The following is a 22,729-nucleotide window of genomic DNA, read 5'->3' as shown; positions in this document are numbered from 1 at the left end:
ACGTTTATCATAAATGTGTTCTATGTGGTCACTTGGTCTGTGGTATATCCCCCATCATTTTCTTTCAAGGATAAATGGGTGTGGGTTCTTATAGATCCATTTATTCACATTAAATCACAGATAAATCTCTTTATATCAGTCCGCCAGGCACAGCTCCTGCAGAAGGATCAGATTATTATTAAACCAGCCTTGAGGCCGTTTGGTTTTACAACATATCCAGGACATTATCTGTAAATGTTTACTACTTATTAATCCAAGGTTAGTTTATGCTTATTCCTAGTTTAACGAATGTTCCCTTAAGTTAAATTGTTAACTAAAGGGTAAATATTTGGCAGCTGGTTTCCTGTGAGTCAGAGGGCAACGTTTTGATAAATACGCCTCCTCTTCAGCCGAAAGAAAAGCACCCGTGGGATTATAAACTTCTCAAGAAACACAAGGAGATGTTTCCTGTCTACGTGATGGAAACTTGTCATCACATTTGTAACGAAATAAACAGAAACACTTCAGATTCTTCACTTGAAACATGTTTACACTCAGTAAAACAATAACTTACAGATTCACAAACCAACAACATGTTAGTCTGATAACAATCCTTAAAAACCCCCCACAAATATAGTTTAATTAGCTGCTCACTGTAAAGATTTAAACAAACAGGAGGATATAGTGCATTTTTCGTCAGTGGCGGACAAATTAACATTTTAACAACAGAGATACACGTGGTGCTAATACCTACATTCACTGTCAATTTGAGTCTGAACATGAACAGAAAAAAGAGAATGTGACCAGATTGAAAGCTCACTTAAAGTCAGCCTGCATGTGTCCCCTAGATGGACCTCAACAATCCTAAACAACCACTTGACTCAACAAAAATGCCTGGAATCCTTAACAACCACTGGACCATCCTCAGAAATCCATGGACTCTTCTCAACAACCCCAGAATCCCCAACCATTCCTGAACTCCTCAGAAACCACTAGACCCCATGACAATTTTTGTACTGCCTGACAACCCTGGACTCCTCACAACAATCAATTGAAACCAAGCAATACCCTTAACAATCTCAGGACTCCCCAACAATCTCTAGACTCCCCAATAATCTCTAGACTGCCCAACAATCTCTGGACTCCCCAACAATCTCTAGACTCGCCAACAATCTCTAGACACCCCAACAATCTCAGGACTCTCCAACAATCTCTAGACTCCTCAATAATCTCTAGACTCACCAACAATCTCTAGACACCCCAACAATCTCTAGACACCCCAACAATCTCTAGACTCGCCAACAATCTCTAGACACCCCAACAATCTCTGGACTCCCCAACAATCTCAGGACTCCACAACAATCTCTAAACTTGATAACAATCTCTAGACTCCCCAACAATCTGTAAACTCGCCAACAATCTCTAGACTTGCCAGCAATCTCTAAACTCGCCAACAATCCCTACTCTCTGGACTCGCCAACAATCTCTGGACTCGCCAACAATCTCTAAACTCACCAACAATTTCTAGACTCCCCAACAATCTCTAGACACCCCAACAATCTCTAGACACCCCAACAATCTCTAGACACCCCAACAATCTCTAGATTCCCCAACAATCTCAGGACTCTCCAACAATCTCTAGACCAGCCAACAATCTCTAGACTCCCCAACAACCCCTGGACTACCAAACCATCCCTTGACTCCCCTAGATCAGGGTAGGCAACCTGCGGCTCTGGAGCCATGGGGCTCTTCAGACCGTCTCCAGTGGCTCCCTGTAACTGTGACCAAAACATTTATACGAAATTGAACGGTTATTTCTTTACATTTCAATTTTCGTTTATCAATGGTGTAGGCCAAAAAACAATTTGTATTCTTTAATTGTAATTTTGTTTAGCTTATTTACAGCATAAAACAAACGTTTGGACATTTTAGTCAACTAAAATATGCATCATAGCTTATGAAAGTCTCCGGCGCGGCAACTTAACCTCTAATTTTTGCTAGTGTTAAGTCTAGTTTTGAGTTTTTTCTAGATAGGCTAGCTTTGGATTCCATACCTCATAAGATATTTCTTTGGTGTCCAGCCTCTCGTTTGCACTTGGCTCCTCACTGTATTCTGACAAGATCATATTAAGAAATGCTCATTATTACCTATTCATAATGCTGGCAGGCTAATGTAAACTCAGCAACTGTTTAATTTTAATTTTAAGGCTCAAAATAAGGTTTGAGGCTCCAAAATGCCCTAAATGGACCCCCTGAACGACGGCCTTTCAGGGGGTCATTCAAAAAGGGAGTCCCTTTTTCCTGAAGAATGCTTTAAATATTTATTTTAACATGAATTAATAAAATGCGCTGGGACGCCAATGAAATGATGCTTGTTTTCTATCAACATGAAGACTTTTGAAAGTGCGATCAGAGTTTTTGCCCGAAGTCTGATCCGGATCTCAGGTGGTGTTCCTTCTCATCAGCAGAGCCAGTCCGAGCCTGATGGACCCCCCTCTGCTGTGCATCAGAGATGACTGAGCGTCCCTCATGTTGTCTCTGAACGTCCTGGTGGCGTAGTAGTACAGCAGCGGGTTGACCACGCTGTTGCACGCCGCCAGACACAGCGTCACCACAACGGCCCTCTGCAGCGCCACCGTGATGGCGCACCGCCAGCGGTCACACACGGCGTGCAGGTGCAGCGAGCGGATCACGTGGTAGGGCAGGAAGCAGATCAGGAAGGTCACCGTCACCATGGTGACCAGGTACACCGAGCGCCGTCGGTTGCGAAGGCGCGCTCGGCCGGCCGGACTGCTGCAGTCACCCCCAAAGCCGGTGGTCAGGTGGCGGATGATGCGGCTGTAGCAGAAGATGAGGGTGAGGAACGGAAGCAGGAAGCCGAGCGCCAATGCCACATAGTTCAGGATCAGGACACGCCCCCAAGAGGAGGGGCTAGACGGCTCGAAGCAGCGAGGTAACCCCTTCCTGACCGGGAGGAAAAGATTAGGAAAAGTTTAAATTATTCAATTCATTCAAAAATAATTCAGCACATCATTTTATTTATCTTTTATTTCCTTTAATGTTTAATGTTTTAAATGTACATAAATAATTAAAAAGCATATAAAAATGCATCAAACACATGAAAAGGTATATTAAATGGAAGATAAATTAAAATAAAAATAACAATAAAATAATAATAAATATAAAGTGTTTTAAAAAGGAAAAATAAACACTTCAGCACGCTCATGTATTTATCTTTAAAGTTCCTGTAAAGTTTGAAATATATACATGTAAGTAGTTTAAAATTAATTTGTAATTTTATAAATTTTTATTAAAATGATTTTTTTTCTCCACATTTTTATTATTTGTTATGGTCTATTTTTTTCTGTATTCTTCACTTATATATAGTTTATCATCTACACTGTAAAAAAAATCAATTTACTTTATTAAAAATTGTTTTTTTCCTACATTAAGTGCAAATGTATAAAAATATTGTTAATGATTTTTGTAAAAAAATATTAACCATAAAATAAAAGTGGAAATCTGTAAATAGTATGTATAAATGGTAAATTACAGTTAAAAATACAATACAAAAAATACACTAATAATACACTAAACTTTCTTTTTCTGAGAGTAAAAATGTACATTTAATGTAATTTAATTAATTTAAAAATAATTCTGCACATCATCATCATCTTATCTTTTGGTTCCTATAATGTTTTAAATGTATATAAATAATTTTGAAAATAAATAAATAAAAAATGCATCAAACAAATGGAAAAGGTAATTCAAATGGAAGATATAAAATAATAATAATAAAAAAGTAAAGTAAAGTTTAAAATATCTACATAAATTATCTAAATCATAAGTAGAAATGAGAAGGTGAAGAAATTCAGGAAGCGCATGAAAAAAAGGTATTTCATAAGGAAGATAAAGTAATCATGGCGCATCATGGCGCCTAAGAAGAGTCACGTATCCCCTGAGGAGCTTGAGGAGATAAAAAAAGTCTCTTGACTTTCTCTCGGCAGAGATGACTACGACTGCAGTGCAACAAAGGTCAATTATGAACCTTGAAGCCGAAATCCAGGCATTAAAGCAGCTGAACACGGAAAAGGACAGAAGAATTACTTTTCTGGAAAAACGAGTGGACGATCTTGAGCAGTATTCCCGGAAGAACGACCGAATCATCAGTGGTCTGAGAACAAAGCACAGATCATATGCCGGTGTGGCGGCTCCAGCTGAGGGAAGGCCTGACAGCCGGGGAACGGAGGAGACTGAAGCCGAAAGGGAATCACTGGAGCAACAGGTAGTAAACTTTCTGGGCAGTACAGGACTTACTCTCGACTGCGACGATATTGAAGCTTGCTACACATTATCCAGTAAGAACAAAACTACACCGCCGGCGATTGTCCTCTGCTTTACAAACCGAAAGAAAAAACAAGCACTCCTAAAACAAGGAAGGAAACTTAGAGGAACGGATGTGTATATCAATGAACACTTAACTAAAACGAATGCAGACATCGCTAGAAAAGCTCGTGTCCTGAAAAAACTCAAAATGATTCAAGCAACATGGACAACAAATTGTATGATTTACATAAAACAGAATGGATCAACACCAGAGGAAGCGAAAGTACACGTCATCCGTGACGTCAGAGAACTGGATCGTTTCGAGACCAGCTGAGGGGAATCCCACAATGAGTGAATCACGGAAGACAATTAAAGACCAAACCGATTAACCTCCATGACGGACTATTTACCAGATTACGAACAATTTAATTAAAAAACTTATAGTTATACCGACTACAAATCACAGGACATTGAAAACGACATTGACCCAGAAAATAATTTCTACAGCAATAACCACCATGACTGTAAATATTACACAGAAGAGCAATTCATGAAACGACATGTAAAGACAATTGGAACAATATCAATGATCCACTTCAACAGCAGGAGCTTGGATACAAATCTCTCAAAGATCGTATTTTGTTTCGAGCAGTTGGGCAACAAGTTCACTATTATACGTAGCTGTATCAGAAACCTGGTTGAACGAGGGTCTGACTGATATGGTGCAGATTAAGGGATATGATGGTTACTTTATAAACAGACCAGCAACAAGAGGTGGAGGGTTGCTTTATATATAAATAAATCGTACAGGAGTCATGTGGTCAGTAATATGTCATTTGCCATAGATAATATAATGGAGTGTGTCACAGTAGAAATAAATATGGGTAACTCGAAAAATATAGTAGTAAGTTGTATTCATAGAAAACCTGGTTCCTGTATCGACATCTTTAGAGAAAGGTTATCTGAACTGTCTAACTTTAATAATACAAAGTTGTTCTTTATTTGTGGGGATTTTAACATCGATTTGTTAAATCCAGGAGAGCATAACACAACTAAAGAGTACATTAATTCCATCTATAGTTCAGACTTATATCCTGCTATTACACGCCCAAGCAGAATAACTACTCATAGTGCTACACTCATTGACAACATATTAACCAATGTGATTGATAGGAAAATAGAAAGTGGACTTTTAATTAGTGATATTAGTGACCATCTTCCTGTGTTTGCAATAATCCACAGCTGCAGTAATATGAACAATAAAGATGGTAAAACTTTTCAAATAACAAGACAAATAACACAGAAGTCAATGAATAGTCTAAAAGAAGAACTATGGAAACAGGAATGGAAATCTGTTTATGTGGAAAATACAAATGAAGCTTATGAAGCATTTCAGACCATCCTAATACCCATGTATGAAAAACATTGCCCTCTTGTTAAAAAAGTTATAAAACAAAATGAAGTACATAAACCATGGATGACCAAAGGAATACTGAATGCATGCAAGAAGAAAAATACTCTGTACAAAAAATTCTTAAGGAAAAGATCTATGGAAACAGAATATAACTATAAGAAATACAAAAATAAATTGACTATAATTATGAGGAATTGTAAAAAAGAGTATTATAGTAGACTATTAGAGGCTAATAAAAACAATATAAAAACTACATGGAATCTGCTTAATAATATCATTAAGAAAAGGAAAGGGAAGTCAGACTATCCAAACAAATTTTTAAATGGAAATAATATAGAGATTAATGATATGAATATGGCTGCAGATGAATTCAATAATTTTTTTGTAAATGTAGGTCCTGATCTAGCTAAAGATATAGTTAACACTGGAAACAGACAGAATGTAGAGAGTAAATGCATAAATATTAAAGAAGCTATATTTATAAAGGGAACAGATGAAATCGAGATTATTGATATTGTTAAAAAACTAAGAAGTAAGAAATCAGTAGATTGTGATGGACTCAGTATGTCCCTGGTAAAAGATATAATTGAATGTATAGCAAAACCCCTCACACACATCTGTAACCGGTGTAACTGGTGAATTTCCTAAAAAATTAAATTAGCGAAAGTTGTGCCTATTTACAAGACAGGAGAAAAAAATGTATTATCAAACTATAGACCTGTCTCATTGCTACCACAACTGTCAAAAATATTAGAAAAAATATTCATTAAAAGATTAGAGGATTTTATAACAAAACATGACATACTGTATGAACAGCAATACGGATTCAGAACCAACAGGACAACTACACATGCATTGGTAGATTTTGTAGACAAGATAACATCAGCAATAGAAAAGAAAGAATATGCAATAGGTGTGTTTCTTGATCTGAAGAAAGCTTTTGATACCGTAGACCATGAATTGTTGATGAGAAAGTTGACAAGATATGGAATTAGAGGAACAGCATACGATTGGATATTGAGCTATTTACAGGACAGAAAGCAATATGTAGAACTACAAGGAACAAGATAAAAAATACAGAACATTACTTGTGGGGTCCCCCAGGGGTCAGTGTTAGGCCCTTTTCTGTTTATTTTGTATATAAATAATAAAGGTGAAGTCTGCAAAAATTTGAAGTCCATTATATTTGCAGATGACACAAATTTATTTTGTTGTGGGGAAAACTTGCAGCAACTCCTGGATACAGTGGAAAGAGAACTTTCAATGTTAAAGGCGTGGTTTGATGAGAACAAATTAACATTGAATCTAAGTAAGACTAAATTTATTATTTTTGGTAATCGCCAAATCAACACAAATAAGAAACTGAGGATAAATAACACAGAAATTGAACAAGTAACTACTATTACATTTCTAGGAGTTATAATTGATGATAAATTAAATTGGAAGGCACACATAAGCTACATTAAGTTAAAGGTATCAAAATCAATTGCAGTGCTACTCAGAGCTAAGCACCTGGTCAGTCTGGTCTCATTATATACATTGTATTGCTCTTTTATACTCCCCTACTTGACCTATTGTGTCGAGGTATGGGGAAGCACTTACAAAACAAACACAGAGCCTATATATATTGTGCAGAAAAGAGCTATTAGAATAGTTTGTAACGCTGACTACTGGCAGCCAACAAACCAACTCTTTATCAGATTGCTGGTAGCTGGTAAGAGTGTGTCATTATCCAGAGTGAAACGAGTACTGTACCAACATGGGCTGAAAGGCCACTCTGCCAGGAAGAAGACATTACTCCAAAAGAAACATAAAAAAGACAGATTACAGTTTTGTCAGACCAAAAATTAAGGTCTTTGTCCCTGTGTGCATTTGCAAACTGTAATCTGTCATTTTTATGTTTCTTTTGGAGTAATGGCTTCTTCCTGGCCACTCTGCCAGGAAGAAGCCATTACTCCAAAAGAAACAAAAAAGCCTGATTACACCCACAATTATCTCCCTGATATTTTTGTTGGTTTCTTTCGAATTTTCCAATAAGGTTACACAAAAAAGCAGTGTGTTTTAGGTGTGCCTTAAAATACATCCACAGGTGTGTCTCGAATTAACTCTAATGTTGTCAATAAACCTATCAGAAGCTTCCAAAGACATGGCAGCATCATCTGGGCTTTCCCAAATTGTTTCAAGGCATAATAATGTTAGTGTATGTAAACTTCTGACTTTGAAGAAAGTAATAAAAAATTGTCTAAAAAAATCCTTCTCTCATTATTCTGGCATTTGGCAAATACAATTAATTTTGGTAATCCTAACGGACCTAAAACAGGAAAAGTGATTGTCTGATTTCATGTCAGACAGTGAGAAAAAAAAAGCATATGTGTCTTTTTATATAGTGTATGTGAACTTCTGGTTTCAGCATCTAGCCTACGCCGTTTTAGTTTATGTTGTTTATTTTTTTCCATTCGAAAAGAAGAATTAATAAAAAAAAAAAAAATAATAAAAAAAAATGTTAAAAAAATTATATATATATATATATAACGAATTCTGCACTTTGTTTATGTATTTATAAAGTTCATCATTCATATTTATTATTTAAATCATATATTAAAATAAAAGATAAAGTAAAAATAATTGTTTTAAAATTATATATAAACTATTTATAAGACAAGACACCAAACATTATCATCATATTATATGAATTGCATAAATTAGTATGAATATATGAGTCTAAAATATACAGTATAAGGCAGACAGAAAATAAAACAGCAAATAATATGTATGTGTATTAATAGAAAAGTAATAAAAAATACAAAATAATAACTACAGACCTAAAAATATGAAGAAAATGGTAAATGGAGTGCACTTATATTGCGCTTTTATCCAAAACGCTGTATACCACAGACTGCTCATTCACCCGTTCACACACACATTCATACTGGTGTTAGTGGCTACCAGGGCACACTGGGGTGATTCTAATGAAGCCAGTCTAAGTTATGTCTATCAAAATTATAAGCACATACTTTATTAAACTAAATATATTTCACTTTTATATGAATGAACAATAAAGCCATAATCATAACCATAATGCATCCAGATAAAAATGTCATGGTTTCCCCCACACTTATATACAATAAATATTTAACAAACTTTATGAAAATAAATATACATTTATTTAAAAATGTATAATTTAACAGAATATAATCACATATAATGGTTTTTAACAATGTATAAAGAACAAAATCTGAATGAAAATTGATGAGAAAAAATGGTTAGATGTTACTGTAATGATAGAATTGTTTGAATTAAAATATGTGTACATTTTTATAAAACATTAAAAGATACCCGCTTCCCTTGAGCATATTTAAGTGCTTGCCAAATAAAAACAACACAAAAACAAACCTGAATGAATTTTGCTCACGGTGGTCCTCATTTATCATTTATCAAACGAGCGTACGACAGAAAGTGAGTGTAAAGTGGGCGTACGATAATTGCTACGCAAGCCTCGGCAGGGTTGCAGGGTGAGCGGAGGGTACGATCAGATCTCAGTCTGCTCTCAGCTCGTGTACGCAGGTTTGAGTCAGCGTGAAGTCGACACGTCTGAGTCTGAAAATTGATCTTAGACTATTGTATCGATGCCTGGAGCTGATAAAACTCTGGTGTTTTTTTTTTTTAATGGTGACAAAGCAAAACCTTATTTTAGGCGCACATCATTAATCATTAAAACATAATTTAAAATAAATACACCCTGTGACCGGGAAATTCTTTAAACAGAATGCCAGCCGAGGATATTAAATGTTGTTGACTTCTGTTATTAACCGTTATCATTATTATTATTATTATTATTATTATTATTATCCTGCTGGACACCAGAGAATCAGCGTCTCCTTCACCAGCGGTTCTGACCCATTAGAAACATTTCCAATCAGCGCTGCCACACGCTCCTCTGACTGGGACACAGAGTTATTACTAAATGTAAAGAGGTGAATAATATCTCTCCATCATAATAATAACAATATTTGGATATTATATAGGCTATTAGGCTTTATATATCACAATGTATAAATGAAATATTCCAACCTCACCAGGAGTTTAATAGTCTGCTACTCTGCTGACAGCACCATTGATTTCCTTCCTTTTCACTTTTTATGCTGCCAAACAAAACCAGTTTGTTGTGTTGCAGCTGTTGGACGTCAGCGTTTCACTTTCTGCCTCTGAGAAATTCCTCTTCTTTTGGATTAAAACTTACTTTAAAACATTGTTTACCTCCTTCAACCAAAAAGCTTTGAAAACTTCTAAGCCCGTGCTCCAAATGTAAAATAAAATTCACTGAACTTCAGTGTCATAAACTCTGGAGGCGAGCCTTCTGAATCAGGTACATATCATATTTATATATTATATATATATTAGGGCGTGGTATTTAAATGACGCTTGTTTCGAGCCGCCACATTTATCAACAGCCGATCATCCTCACGCTGTGATTGGAGAGATACGATCGTTTGATTAATCACACGTGAACCCTGTTGTAAGATGAAATATACGCTCAGATCTGCGCTCGTTTCTACGCTCGTTTGATAAATGAGGGCCAGTGTCTCTAAAAATGTCCGAAAATACATTAAAAAATGTAAAATAGATTATACATTCATATTAAACAGTGACTTTAGATTGTATATGTTATAAAGGGTGAAAGAAAATATGTATTCAATGCTCTTGGATTTTTGCTCTGAGCTGTACCATATTCAGGAGAATCACCCACTGGTGCCACCTGCCACCATTGGGAATTCATTCACACACCGAGGGATACACTAAGGATACTTCGACAAGTAGGCTGCCATGGTCAGGGATCGAACCACCAACCTTCCAATTAGTGTGTGACTGCTCTACCAACTGATCCACAGCCGAAAAGATTTGAAACATTTGAAAATAATTTAATAAATATTTTTTTTAAATGGGAAAAAAAGAAAAGGGGAAAAGGAAAAAGGTGTTTTTGGATAATTTTGGCCTTTTCTTGTACATTTTAAACTTTTTTAACATATAATAAATAAGTTGTTACATAAAATGCAATAACAATAAAGGGTTAAAGTGTCTCACCTGTTGGTCACCCCATTGGACAGGAAGGGGCCGGAGGACGCGCCCACAAACAGCCACACCCCCAGACAAGCCAATAGGGTGCGAGTGGGCGTAGCCAGAGTGCGGTGACGCAGCGGCTGGGCCACGGCGAGCCAACGGAGCACGCTTAGTAGAGTCAGGAAGAGGATGCTAAGGAGGAGGAGGGTCGTCATGGAAACGTGAGTCAGTGTGTGTGTGTCTGTGTGTGTATGTGTTTTTTGTGTCTCTGTGTGTGTTACCTGGTGTACAGGTTGACGTAGAAGCCAAAGACACAAAGGCGGCACAGCCAATCAGGGAAGTCCCAAACCCCGCCCCTGAAGTAATAAGCCAATCGCAGTGGGAGGGTGAGGGAGAAGCTGCTGTCTGACAGGGCGAGGTTCATCATGACGACACAAGAGGCGGAGCTTCTGCAGGGTCAAAGATGGCCTTTATGAAATAAATACGTCACATTTTTTTTGTTCTAAATAAAAGCATGGACTGGCAATGTTTTTACAATGCTTGTGATGACATCAATGAACTAACGAACACAGTGTCTGCTTAGATTTCTTTCTGTGTTGAACTCATCCCAACAAAAAAAGTGGTTATTTACCCAAACAACAAGCCACACTGTAAAAAAATCTGTTGTTTTTTTTATGTTAAAAACCTGGCAGCTATTGTTGCCAGAACTTTACCGTAATAAATATGGTAGAATTTTTAAAAAACATTACAGTAAAAATATATTGGCACTGTTGATTTCACGTTCAAGATTGCCATTTTATTCCATATTTTACCATATAAATAAAAGGTTTTTCCATCAAAAGAAACTCTGTTCTTTCATATAATTGACAAGAAAATACTTTATAAATGCTGCATAAATTAGAGATTTTACCATTAAATATTACAGTATATTTTTGTTAGAGATATGGTGTTTAGTACATTTAACGGTTAGAAAAAGGATTTTTTTTTCAAAAAACAAAACTGTAAAAAATACTGTTTTGGCTGATATATACATTTACAGTGTTTCATTGTTAACTCATTTATCATTTTACGTCTTTTACAGTCATGGTTTAGCAGTTTTTCACTATAGAATCCACAGACTTTTTTTTATAGTGCATAGTGCAAGAAAGCAGTTAAAAAATGAAATCAGGAAGGCAAAAATACAGTACAGAAGTAAAAATTGAAAATCAATACAATGGTTGGAACCTAAAGGCAGCCTGGCAAGGAATAAAATCTCTGGCAGCTATTAACACGCCCACCAGTCAACAGACAACTCACCAGGGTGACTAGTGTGGACGATGCTGACTTGCCAGATGCTTTCAACCTGTTCTTCTCCAGATTTGAAAGGCCCGTGTCAGACGACGTCTCTAATTTAAGAGAGTCACTGACACCCCAAAATGACATGGATATATCGAAGAAACAGGTCACAAACATTTAAAAAAAACAAAAAATTAGGAAAGGCTGCTGGCCCTGATGCTATACGTGGATGCACACTGCGCTATTGCGCTAATCAGCTTAGGGAAATCTTCACAACTCTTTTTCAAATGTGTGCAGACAGTGGTCAGATACCGTCTGTATGGAAACAATCCCCAAATCCCATGAAAGACATTTATCTGCCGATTTTAGCTCTGCTTTTAATAAGATGCAGCCGCATATTTTCATTGAAAGGCTAGCCTCTTATTTATGCTTCCCAACCAGATTTTATTGATGATCTTAAACTTTTTAACAGACAGACTACAGCAGGTTTTTGTGAATGGGCACAAGTCCTATGTCATATCCTCTAACACAGGTGCTCCCCAGGGCTGTGTCCTCTCTCCACTGCTTTTTATCCTTTACACCAGGGATGGGCAACTTAAATGCTGGAGGGAGCCACAAAGTTTCATCAACACTACCACAGGGCCACATATAGGACTATGCACTTAACCAGATATGATGAAACTGCAATTTTAAATTTGTTAACAGTGCAGTAACTTAACGTATTTCATGCTCAAATGCATGTTTAACAGTATAAATAGGAATACAAAAGGTTTGAAGCAAATAAAAAATAAACACTAACTGTGATTTCCTTTTTTTATTGCAATAACAGCAGACCAACATTAATTGCAAGAAGTAATTTTGTGCATTTTTACACTGCACTTTTAAGATTTCATGCTCAAATGCATGTAGTTGTACTGAGGGCCACTTCAAGTGAGGGTGAGGGCAATATGCGGCCCCCGGGCCTCCAGTTGCCCATCCCTGCTTTTTTATGTACCTTTTATCAAAGTTTTATTGAGAGTCTTTTAACTTGCTCTTTTATATGCTGGTTTGGTTGTCTTTCTGTGAAAGACAAGAAGTGTCTGAATGGCATCATTGATGATTGTTGTTGATATCAATGTATTATTTATTTCTTCTACTGTTTTTTAATATATATTTTTGCACTATGGACAGGCTGACTATAAAAATGAATTGTCCTTTTGGGACTCATAATGTAATCTGAATCTGAGCCATTGCGCTGAAACAATCACAGTTTAATTGTTTGATAAATTAAATTAAATTAAATTAAATTAAATTAAATTAAATTAAATTAAATTAAATTAAATTAAATTAAATCAAATCAAATCTATGCTTAAGAAAAATAGGCAGCATGTTAAAAAGATATAATTATCCATATAATCCAAATATCCATTATCTCAAAAACTTGAAGACATTTTAATGACAACTGAAACTAATTAATGTATTGTTTTTCATTTTATTTAAATGTATTTATTATTTTTTTCTCATTTTTATATTTCTAATGGTCTATTTTTTTCAGTATTTTCCACTTACATAGTTTATCATCTACACTGTAAAAAATAAATTAACTTTTTTCTAAATTAAGTGCAAAGGAAAAAAACAAAAACAATTGTTGATTATTTTTATTACAAAATAAAAACCATAAAATAAAAGTTGAAATCTGTAAAATAGTCAAATGGAAACATATATAAATATATATATATATATATATATACACACACACACACACACACACACACACACATTAATTGCATTCTGTGTAAAAATACAAAAAATACACATTATTTGCGAAACTTTCTTTTTCTAAATGTAAAACTTTAGATTTAATGACCTCGCCTGGGTATACCCATACTGCCTTGCACGCTCGAATTTCATTTCGAACCTCCATCCAGTCTGGCAACCAGGGCCGTTTCTTAGCCCTGTTTTAGGGATCCAAGTAAAAAACTTTTAGCTGAAATCTGTAAATTTATATAATGGGACATTTTACAGTATTTTTTAATTGTTTGATGGTCTGAAGGTTAAATTACAGTGATTCGCTGTAAAAATACTAAAAATGTAAAATCAAGGAAACTTTCTGTTGTTTTATTTACAGTAACTTCTTATTAAATAAAAAAAATATCAATATTTTGTAAAAAAAAAAAAAGACTTTACTTATTATTACTGTTTTATATTATTATTATTATTATTATTATTATTATTATTATTATTATTATTATTTATTCTTCTACTCTTTTCATAAAATTGTGATGACCTACTTTATTTTCATAATATTATTTTTTAAATAAATGATCTATTATTAATATCATTATTATTATTATTATTATTATTACTTGTTCTTGCAGTCTGTGTTTATAAATAAAACTGAAAAGTATTTCAGCTTGTATGACTCTTCACAGTGAGCTGCTTGTGCTCACGTTATGAAACCATGTTTGCATAGATCATAAGCAGCTTATTGTTCTGTGGGTGAGTCTGATGTTTCTGCAGCAGATAAACAAATGAGCCAAACAGCCGTTTGGGGTCATAAAGTCAGTCTCATCTGAAGGGGAAGTTCTATAAAGCTACTAAATAAATAAATAAATAGACATAATACATTAAGATGCCTTAAATGTTACAAAAATATTATTTAAAATATATATAGGTAATAATTTATGAATTAGGACATTGATATTTTTAATTGCTGGGTTGAAGGGGTGTTTTCGTGGTTTCCGTGCTGGTGCAAAAGTGAAGGCTCAGAAATGGAGATATAAGCCTTTTCTGCCATCAGTCATCATGGGGAATGTCAACTCTCTGCCCAACAAGACTGATGAACTGGAGATACTGGTGAAGACTCAGAAAGTATACCGTGAGTGTAATCTCTTGTGTTTTACTGAAACGTGGTTGAATCAAAACATCTCAGACTCCAATGTGGATCTACCTGGCTTCACTCTCATAAGATCAGACAGAGATGCTAAAGCTAGTGGCAAGAAGAAAGGTGGGGGCTTGGCTTTATTTGTGAACCAGAGATGGTGTAGTCCTTCACATGTTACTGTCAAGGAGAAGATGTGCTGTCCAGACATTGAATTATTGGCAGTTAGTATGAGACCATATTATGTACCAAGAGAGTTCAGTCATATCATAACAATACTTGTGTACATTCCACCCAAGGCAACTGCTGAAGTTCCATGTGAAGTTCGAATGATGACCTCGTTGCTAAGATACAGACTAAACACCCAGATGCATTCTTGATCGTATCAGGAGACAACATCAACTTCTGTAGATACACGGTCAAACCCACTAGGACTGTACGCTATTTTCCACAATAACAAACCTTGGATTACTAGTGATTTAAAGGCAATCCTCAATGAGAAGAAGGTAGCTTTTAGAGATGGTGACAAAGCACGGCTCAAAGAAGTACAACATAAGTTGAAGAAGAGATTAAAGATGGCAAAGGTGGAATACAAGAAGAACCTGGAGAGAAATCTACAGAATAGCAACATCCGTGAAATGTGGAGAGGAATCAACACCATCTCTGGTTACAACAACAAGAAAAGGCAGCCAGTGGCGGCTGATGTAGAAAGAGCTGATGAACTCAACCAGTTCTTCAATAGATTCAATACAGCGGCCTCACCCAATGCCAATGCTGCTCCTGCTGCTCCTGCTCCTCCTCCTCCTCCTCCTCCTCCTCCTCTTAAACATGTGTACATCTCCAAAGCAGCATCAACACCTCCTCTTACACCTGAGCCTACACCCTTGTCTGTCACAGAGATGGGGGTGAAGTTGGAACTGGGAAGACTTTGCTCTGGGAAGGCTGCTGGTCCAGATGCTGTGTGTCCAAGGCTGCTCAAAGACTGTGCTGCCCAACTGTGTCAACCTCTCCACAAGATCTTCAACCTCAGTCTACAGTTGGGGCGTGTTCCGGCACTGTGGAAGATTTCCTGTGTTGTGCCGGTACCAAAAATAAAATGTCCAGCTGAACTTAATGACTACAGATCAGTAGCCCTCACTTCTCACATCATGAAGACCTTGGAGCGGCTGATTCTACGCCTACTGAGAGCTGAAGTCAAAGACAAACTCGACCCCCTGCAGTTTGCATACAAACAACACATGGGAGTGAAAAATGCTGTCCTCTACATGCTTCATCGTGCCCTTGCTCATCTGGAGGAAACTGGTGCTTATGTGAGAATCATGTTCTTTGATTTTTCAAGGGCATTCAACACCATCCAACCCAACATACTCAAAAACAAGCTGACAGAGATGGGAGTGGATCTTTCCTTCATCTCCTGGATCACAGATTACCTGACAGGAAGACCACAGTATGTCAGGTTGGGGAACTGTGTTTGTGGGACATTAATGAGCAGCACAGGGGCTCCACAAGGGACTGTTCTGGCTCCGTTCCTGTTCACACTGTAAACAGGGGACTTCAAATACAACTCTGAGTCCTGCCACATCCAGAAGTACTCCGACGACACTGCTATTGTGGCTTGTATCAGGAATGGACAGGAATCAGAATATAGGGATCTGATAAAAGCCTTCAGTGACTGGAGTCACAAGAACTATCTCCTACTGAACACCTCAAAGACTAAGGAAATGATCATAGATTTCCACAGGTTCAAGCTCCCTCTTCAGCCAGTGAACACCTGTTGGGTGGACATGGAGGTGGTGCCAAGTTCTAAGTATCTAGGTATATACCTGGATAATAAGTTGGACTGGTCCCTAAACACAGACGCTCTCTACAAAAAGGGGCAGAGCCGCCTCCTTTCTTAAGGAAGCTCAGACCTCTTGACATCTGTAGTAAGATGCTGCAGATGTTTTATCAGTCTGTGGTGGTAGTGTGTTGTTTTATGCTGCAGTCTGCTGGGGAGGCAGCATCACACACAGAGATGAAGGCGGTTGGACAGACTGGTCTAGAGAGCTGGTTCTGGGGTTGGAGCCAGGTTGGACACACTGGAGGAGGTGGTGGAGAGATGACCTGTCAACATGTTCCAGTCCATCCTGAAATACCCAGATCATCTGCTACACAAAACCTTTATGGACCAAAAAAACAGCAGTGGACGGCTCCTCTCTCTCCGTTGCAGGACGGAGAGATACAAAAGATCCTTCTCTCCTACAGCCATCAGGCTGTCTCATTCTAAAAGAGATTCTACCAGACTAACTGAATTTACCCTCAGGGATAAATGAAGTCATTTTGATTTGATTTTGATTGATTTGATTGATTTGAGACGCTGCAGACAGTACAGACACTGCAGGGATTATCGTCAGTCTACTAACAGGACAGGACAGGTCAGCGGAGCGGCTCGTTACCTGCGGCTGCTCTGCAGGAAAAAGACTGCGAGTGCTGCAATGTTGCAGAGGAAGGCCACGGGGAACAGCAGCAGGTAGGTGAAGGTGTAGGCTCGGTACTTGAAGGCGTCGTCCACGTGGAAACAGGCCGCCAGCAGCTCCATGGTGCCCGAGCTGTTGCTGCTGAGGGCAGCGACAGTTGTTGACAAATTTTCTACAAAACACAAATAAATACATATCATTTATTAATGCTCAACGTCCCCACAACGTTGCATCATGGGAGACTTTTCAACAGTAACGTACTTTACCACAAGAAAGAATACATAATAATATTTGATCTGAGTCTATGACGCAAAAAAAAAAAGTTATTTTGAGATTTTCTTGTTTTTTTCTACATTAAGTGCGAATGCCATAACAAGGAAATTACTTTTATTACAAATATTAACCATAACATAAAAGCTGGAATCTGTAAATTAATATGTGACATTATAGATGTTAAGTTACAGTGAATTCTCTGTAAAAACATAAGAAATAAAAAGTCATATTGCTGAATGTATAAATAGGGAAAATTTCTGTTTTCTGACAGTAAAACTTTAAATTTAATGTAAAAACTTTAAAATAAAAAAGAAACAGAAAACGAAAGGTTAAAAGACACACTGTCATTTTAAAGTGAAATTAATAGATATTTAATGTTTATTATCTGTATTTTATGGTTGTTTGGCCACTTTTTACTGATTTTTTACAGTGTTTTAAAGAACTTATGTTTTTTTACAGTGTAACTGTTAAACAAACTGAAACTATGCAACTGGAATCTAAACCAACGAGAAAACCACAAGACAAGGAAACTGTGTGTGTTTACACACCACATACCACACACACACACACACGCACACATACACACAGTATGTTAACCAGGCTCGACAAGTTTAAACAAAAGCCGCTGTGAAATTTAAACAGCCGCACCTGTGTGTGAAAGTGTGTGTGAGTGTGTGTGTGTGTGTGTCTGAGCTCTTCATAAATAAGTTATTATGCAATTTAATGCACCAAAAATAACATAAAACTGAAAAAAGCCATTCATTTTCTGATAAAAATGTTCATAAATTGCCCTATTTTTCCCATCTGTTTTTTATTCCATATATGTATTTATATGTATTTTTAAAAATCACATTTTATATTTTTTACATGAATATACTCATTTTAAAATGTATTTATTTGTTTATTATTTTCCCTTTGCGTTTAATTATTCTTGGCATTTATTTTACCTTATTTATTACCATATATGTTTTACTTTTCTGTTTTTATTCAAGTTATTAATTACACATTTTTTTAAATCACATTTTTTTACATTCATATACTCATTTTAAAATGAATTTATCTTTTTTATTTCATTATTTTCCTTTTGGATTTGATCATAATTTATTTTACCTTATTTATGATCTGACCTTTTATTTCCATTAATTTATTTCCATTTCTTTTTTTAAAACTGCATTTTTTAAATAATAAAAAAATATAAACTAATTTTAAAATGTATTTATTTGTTCATGTCATTATTTTCCTTTTGCATTCATTTTCAATTTTTAAATATATTTCTTTACTCTATTTAAATGTATTCATATCTGTAATTTTTTTTATTTTTTTTAATTTCTTGATCTATTTTTTTCTTTTTCATTCAGAGTGAGTAATGGAGTAAAGTTATGACTTAATTACAGATAAATATACATTAAAAGTGAGAATAAATCAGTACATTTAAAATGAATAAAAATGCATTAATAAAATATATAAGGAAAATAATAAAGGATAAAAATAGGGGAATAAATGCAGAAGTAAATACAAAAAGAAGAAACATCAATAGCAATTTTACCAATTAATTAATTAATTAATTACTTTTGGTGCATTTACAGTGAGAAGGAGCGTGTCTGACACATTTACATATATTATTTATGTATTTATTATTCTTGTGTTGACTGACATAAAAGTCAACGGTCACAGTTTCCTCCGCTCTGTTTACGTAAACAGTGTACAGTGTTTATAATGTTTATAATCAACTTTGACACACAGAGAATAAAGTCAACACCATGATAGTGGTTATTTAGTGTCCTTATAAAGTGGACGTGTCATTCAGTTTCTCTGTCGTCTGTTTTTGAACTTTTGTTGGCAGTTTGCGTTTCTTTGTAGCTATTTTTCTGACTTTTATCACATATTATCCACTGTGTTTATCAAAGAGTAGTTAAGCTGTTTGAGTATTTTCTGACTTTCTGAGTTTAACCCTCTGGAGTCACCAAAAGCACCAAAGCATGACTTCTTCATGACATCCATACTGGAAAACAAAGCAGCGTGGAGCCCTACTGTAAATTTACCTCTAAAGTTCTGGCTGTAAACTCCATGAGGCCAGTTTCAGTTTGATGACGATATACCAAGTAAAACTGGAGACAAGCTCAAATATATTTAGTATAAAATGATAGAACTGGATGGAACCCTCTAATATGTTGTATGTGCAACCTTTGTTCACATTTGCAACATTTAAAATTCTTCATTGAGCATGATAGTGTTTTGAAAGTAAAAAAAAATATTTAAAATCACATTTTATGCTGGACTTAATGACTAAAAAAGACAAAATAACCAAAATGAGACACACAAAGACACAAAATGACCAAAAAAGGCACAAATTAACTAAAAAAAAGACACAAAAAAATACACAAAATGACAAAAAAATACACAAAATGACCAAAATTGTTACACTAAACACACAAGACACAAATAAAATCGAGTCCCACTAAAATAAAAACCAGAGTTGGATGACAGGATCACACACAATCACAAGATCACATTTATGTTGGTTTTTCTTTGTTTCTTTTTGGTTCTAAATGTTGATCAAGTAAGTCAGAATAAAAAAATAATTTATTATTAGGTCATATAGGTGAAAAATATATACCAACATGGCATTTAAACATTGTTTAAGTGGTGTATACAGACAGGATGAAAAGGATTCAAAAATGGGAAGAATAGCTCAAGACTCCATAGAGTTAAAACATTTTGACAATGAAATACAGAACCAACCTAGGGCTGGGCGATATATTGATATATTTTTGAATGTGATATGGAATTAGACCATATCGCATATATCGATATAGTTCAATCATTTTTCTTTCTTTATATATAAATGCTGCCCTTACTAGGGTTTGTCATATGAAGTTATTTTGTAATGTTCGTTATTCTTTTCTTATATAAATATATTTATTTCAGAAAAAGATTGGCCTATTTTGTTTCATAGGTTATTTTTATTTAAGATATTTTTTATTTAAATGTGCACTTTATGGAGCTTTGATATAAAAAAAGAAAAAGGTTCTCCTGTTGTTATACAGTATTTATGTTCACTTAAATGCACATCTTCAATAAACTACATGTGACATGTCATATTTGACTTTGACTGAACATTTGCTCTCACTTCGAGATAAAAATATCAGGACATCGTATATGGATATTCAGCCTAAATATATCGGGATATGACTTTTGGTCCGTATTGCCCAGCCCTAAACAAAACAAAAGGTTTCCTCTAAAAGTTTAGATCTAAAACAGCAGATGTTTGGACTCACCGCTCATCCTGTCACAGCTTCATGTCTCCACAGCGTCCCTCACTCCCTCTCTCTGCGTCTGTCAGTATTCAAATCCTCCTGTGAGACAGTTTGTGGGCGTGTTCAGTGCAGGAGTTCCAGGGAACGCGCGCGCGCGTGCGCGCGTGCGCGCACACACGCGCACGCACACACACACACACACACACACACACAGAAAGAGAGAGAGACACGGACGGACGGACGGACGCGCGCGCACACAGACACACACACACACACAGTCCTTTGTGCAGCAGCTGGACGTTCACACCCTGCCAGAATGTCACTGGGAATGTCCCTTTAAAACATTTCCTCATAGTGTGTGTGCATAAAGAACATCATGACTGTTACAACAAGTACAATTCTACATGACGGTACAGGCTCACACCTGTGTAGTGTTTGTAGAGATAATTTTTTATTTGTGATTTTTTTCTCATAATTTTTTAATTTTTCCTCTTAAATTTGTGATTTTTTTCCCCCTTGAATTGGTGATGTTTTCATCAAAAATTCAATTTTTTTTTTTTCTTGTAAATTTAAGAATTTTTTTTCAGACAAAGAGTTTTTAGATCAGCCATTCTCAACCTTGGTGTCCCGACCCTAATTGGGGTTGCGAGATGATTTCTGGGAGTCGCCAAATCATTTTGGAAAAAATATAAATGCATAAAATTAATATTAAATGACATAATTTCAGACAGGGAGATGTTTTAGTTGTTGTCTGCTTCATTATTTGTCCAAAATTTGTCATATCAACTGAGTTTGTATGATCTGAACTGTGACATTCTGTTCAGTGAGCACAGCGGAAAAAAATAAACAAACAAAAGAAAAAAAAACTGCCGTGTTGTTGCCTTACCGCAGCTGCAGTTTGCTAGCAGCTAGCTATACCTGATGCTGGAAAAATGGAGCGATGGCTGTAGCAGCAGCAGCAGCAGGGGTCAAAGGTCTAGCAGCAGAAAAACTAACGGGACCTCCACCTGAGAAACCTGAGAAAGGATGGCAGTGGGGCCGACACCGGCTAGGCCCCTTAAATATCAGCCCAACTTCTCGAAGCATGGCTTTTCATGCATGACAAAAAACAACACAGAATATCCAGAGTGTGTCATTTGCTCTGAAGTGCTGGCAAACGAAAGCTTGAAACCAGTAAAAGTGAAGAGACAAGGGGGGATCACAGACAACATGCATGTCAAATTGTGGGGTTGCGACCCAAAAAGGTTGAGAACCACTGCTCTAGACTGTATATAAATAATGGACGTAGTCACCGTTACACTTGTCGCCATCTTGTGTCGCCATTTTGTTTCCGATACGCAGAGCAGACCATGGCTCCGTCTCATGTCCCTTGTTTTGCATCCCTGCTTTCTGCACTTGCGTCGTTTCCTTGCGTCTTAGTCCCGCCCACCGGGATGCATGGAGAGATGCAAGGAAACGAAGCGAGGTGAGAGGAAACGATTTAAGAGACATGGGACGTCCTTCCCTCCAGAAGCGTCACGTGAAGCGGCGTCCGTTTCTAATGACGGCGGCATCAGATCACAGCTGGAGATGTGCACTAATAATAATAATAATAATAATAATGATAAAAATAATAATAATAATCAGCTGTCAGTCGCTTTAACAGCTGGAGACATGCACTAATAATAATAATAATCAGCTGTCAGTCGCTTTAACAGCTAGAGACATGCACTAATAATAATAATAATAATAATAATCAGCTGTCAGTCGCTTTAACAGCTGGAGACATGAACTAATAATAATAATAATAATAGTAATAATAAGTGTTTTCTCTGTTTAACAAACACCTGCA

General features: G+C 36.2%; 1 protein-coding gene across 1 annotated transcript; it reads right to left on the bottom strand.

Annotated features, from left to right (window-relative positions):
* Positions 1–206: 206 nt before the first annotated feature.
* LOC131989050 (cysteinyl leukotriene receptor 2-like) lies at positions 207–21,299 on the bottom strand. Its single transcript, XM_059354219.1, has 5 exons — positions 20,920–21,299; positions 17,348–17,540; positions 11,059–11,226; positions 10,802–10,969; positions 207–2,943 (listed from the first exon to the last, which is right to left on the bottom strand). The coding sequence occupies exons 1-5, from the start codon at positions 20,924–20,926 to the stop codon at positions 2,421–2,423; spliced, it is 1,059 nt and encodes a 352-aa protein (XP_059210202.1). The 5' UTR covers positions 20,927–21,299; the 3' UTR covers positions 207–2,420.
* Positions 21,300–22,729: the final 1,430 nt, after the last annotated feature.

This window comes from Centropristis striata, chromosome 17 (genome assembly GCF_030273125.1).
Source record: "Centropristis striata isolate RG_2023a ecotype Rhode Island chromosome 17, C.striata_1.0, whole genome shotgun sequence".
NCBI lineage: Eukaryota > Metazoa > Chordata > Actinopteri > Perciformes > Serranidae > Centropristis > Centropristis striata.
Note: the sequence above shows the minus strand (reverse complement) of the source record. Positions and strands in the feature narration are given on the sequence as shown.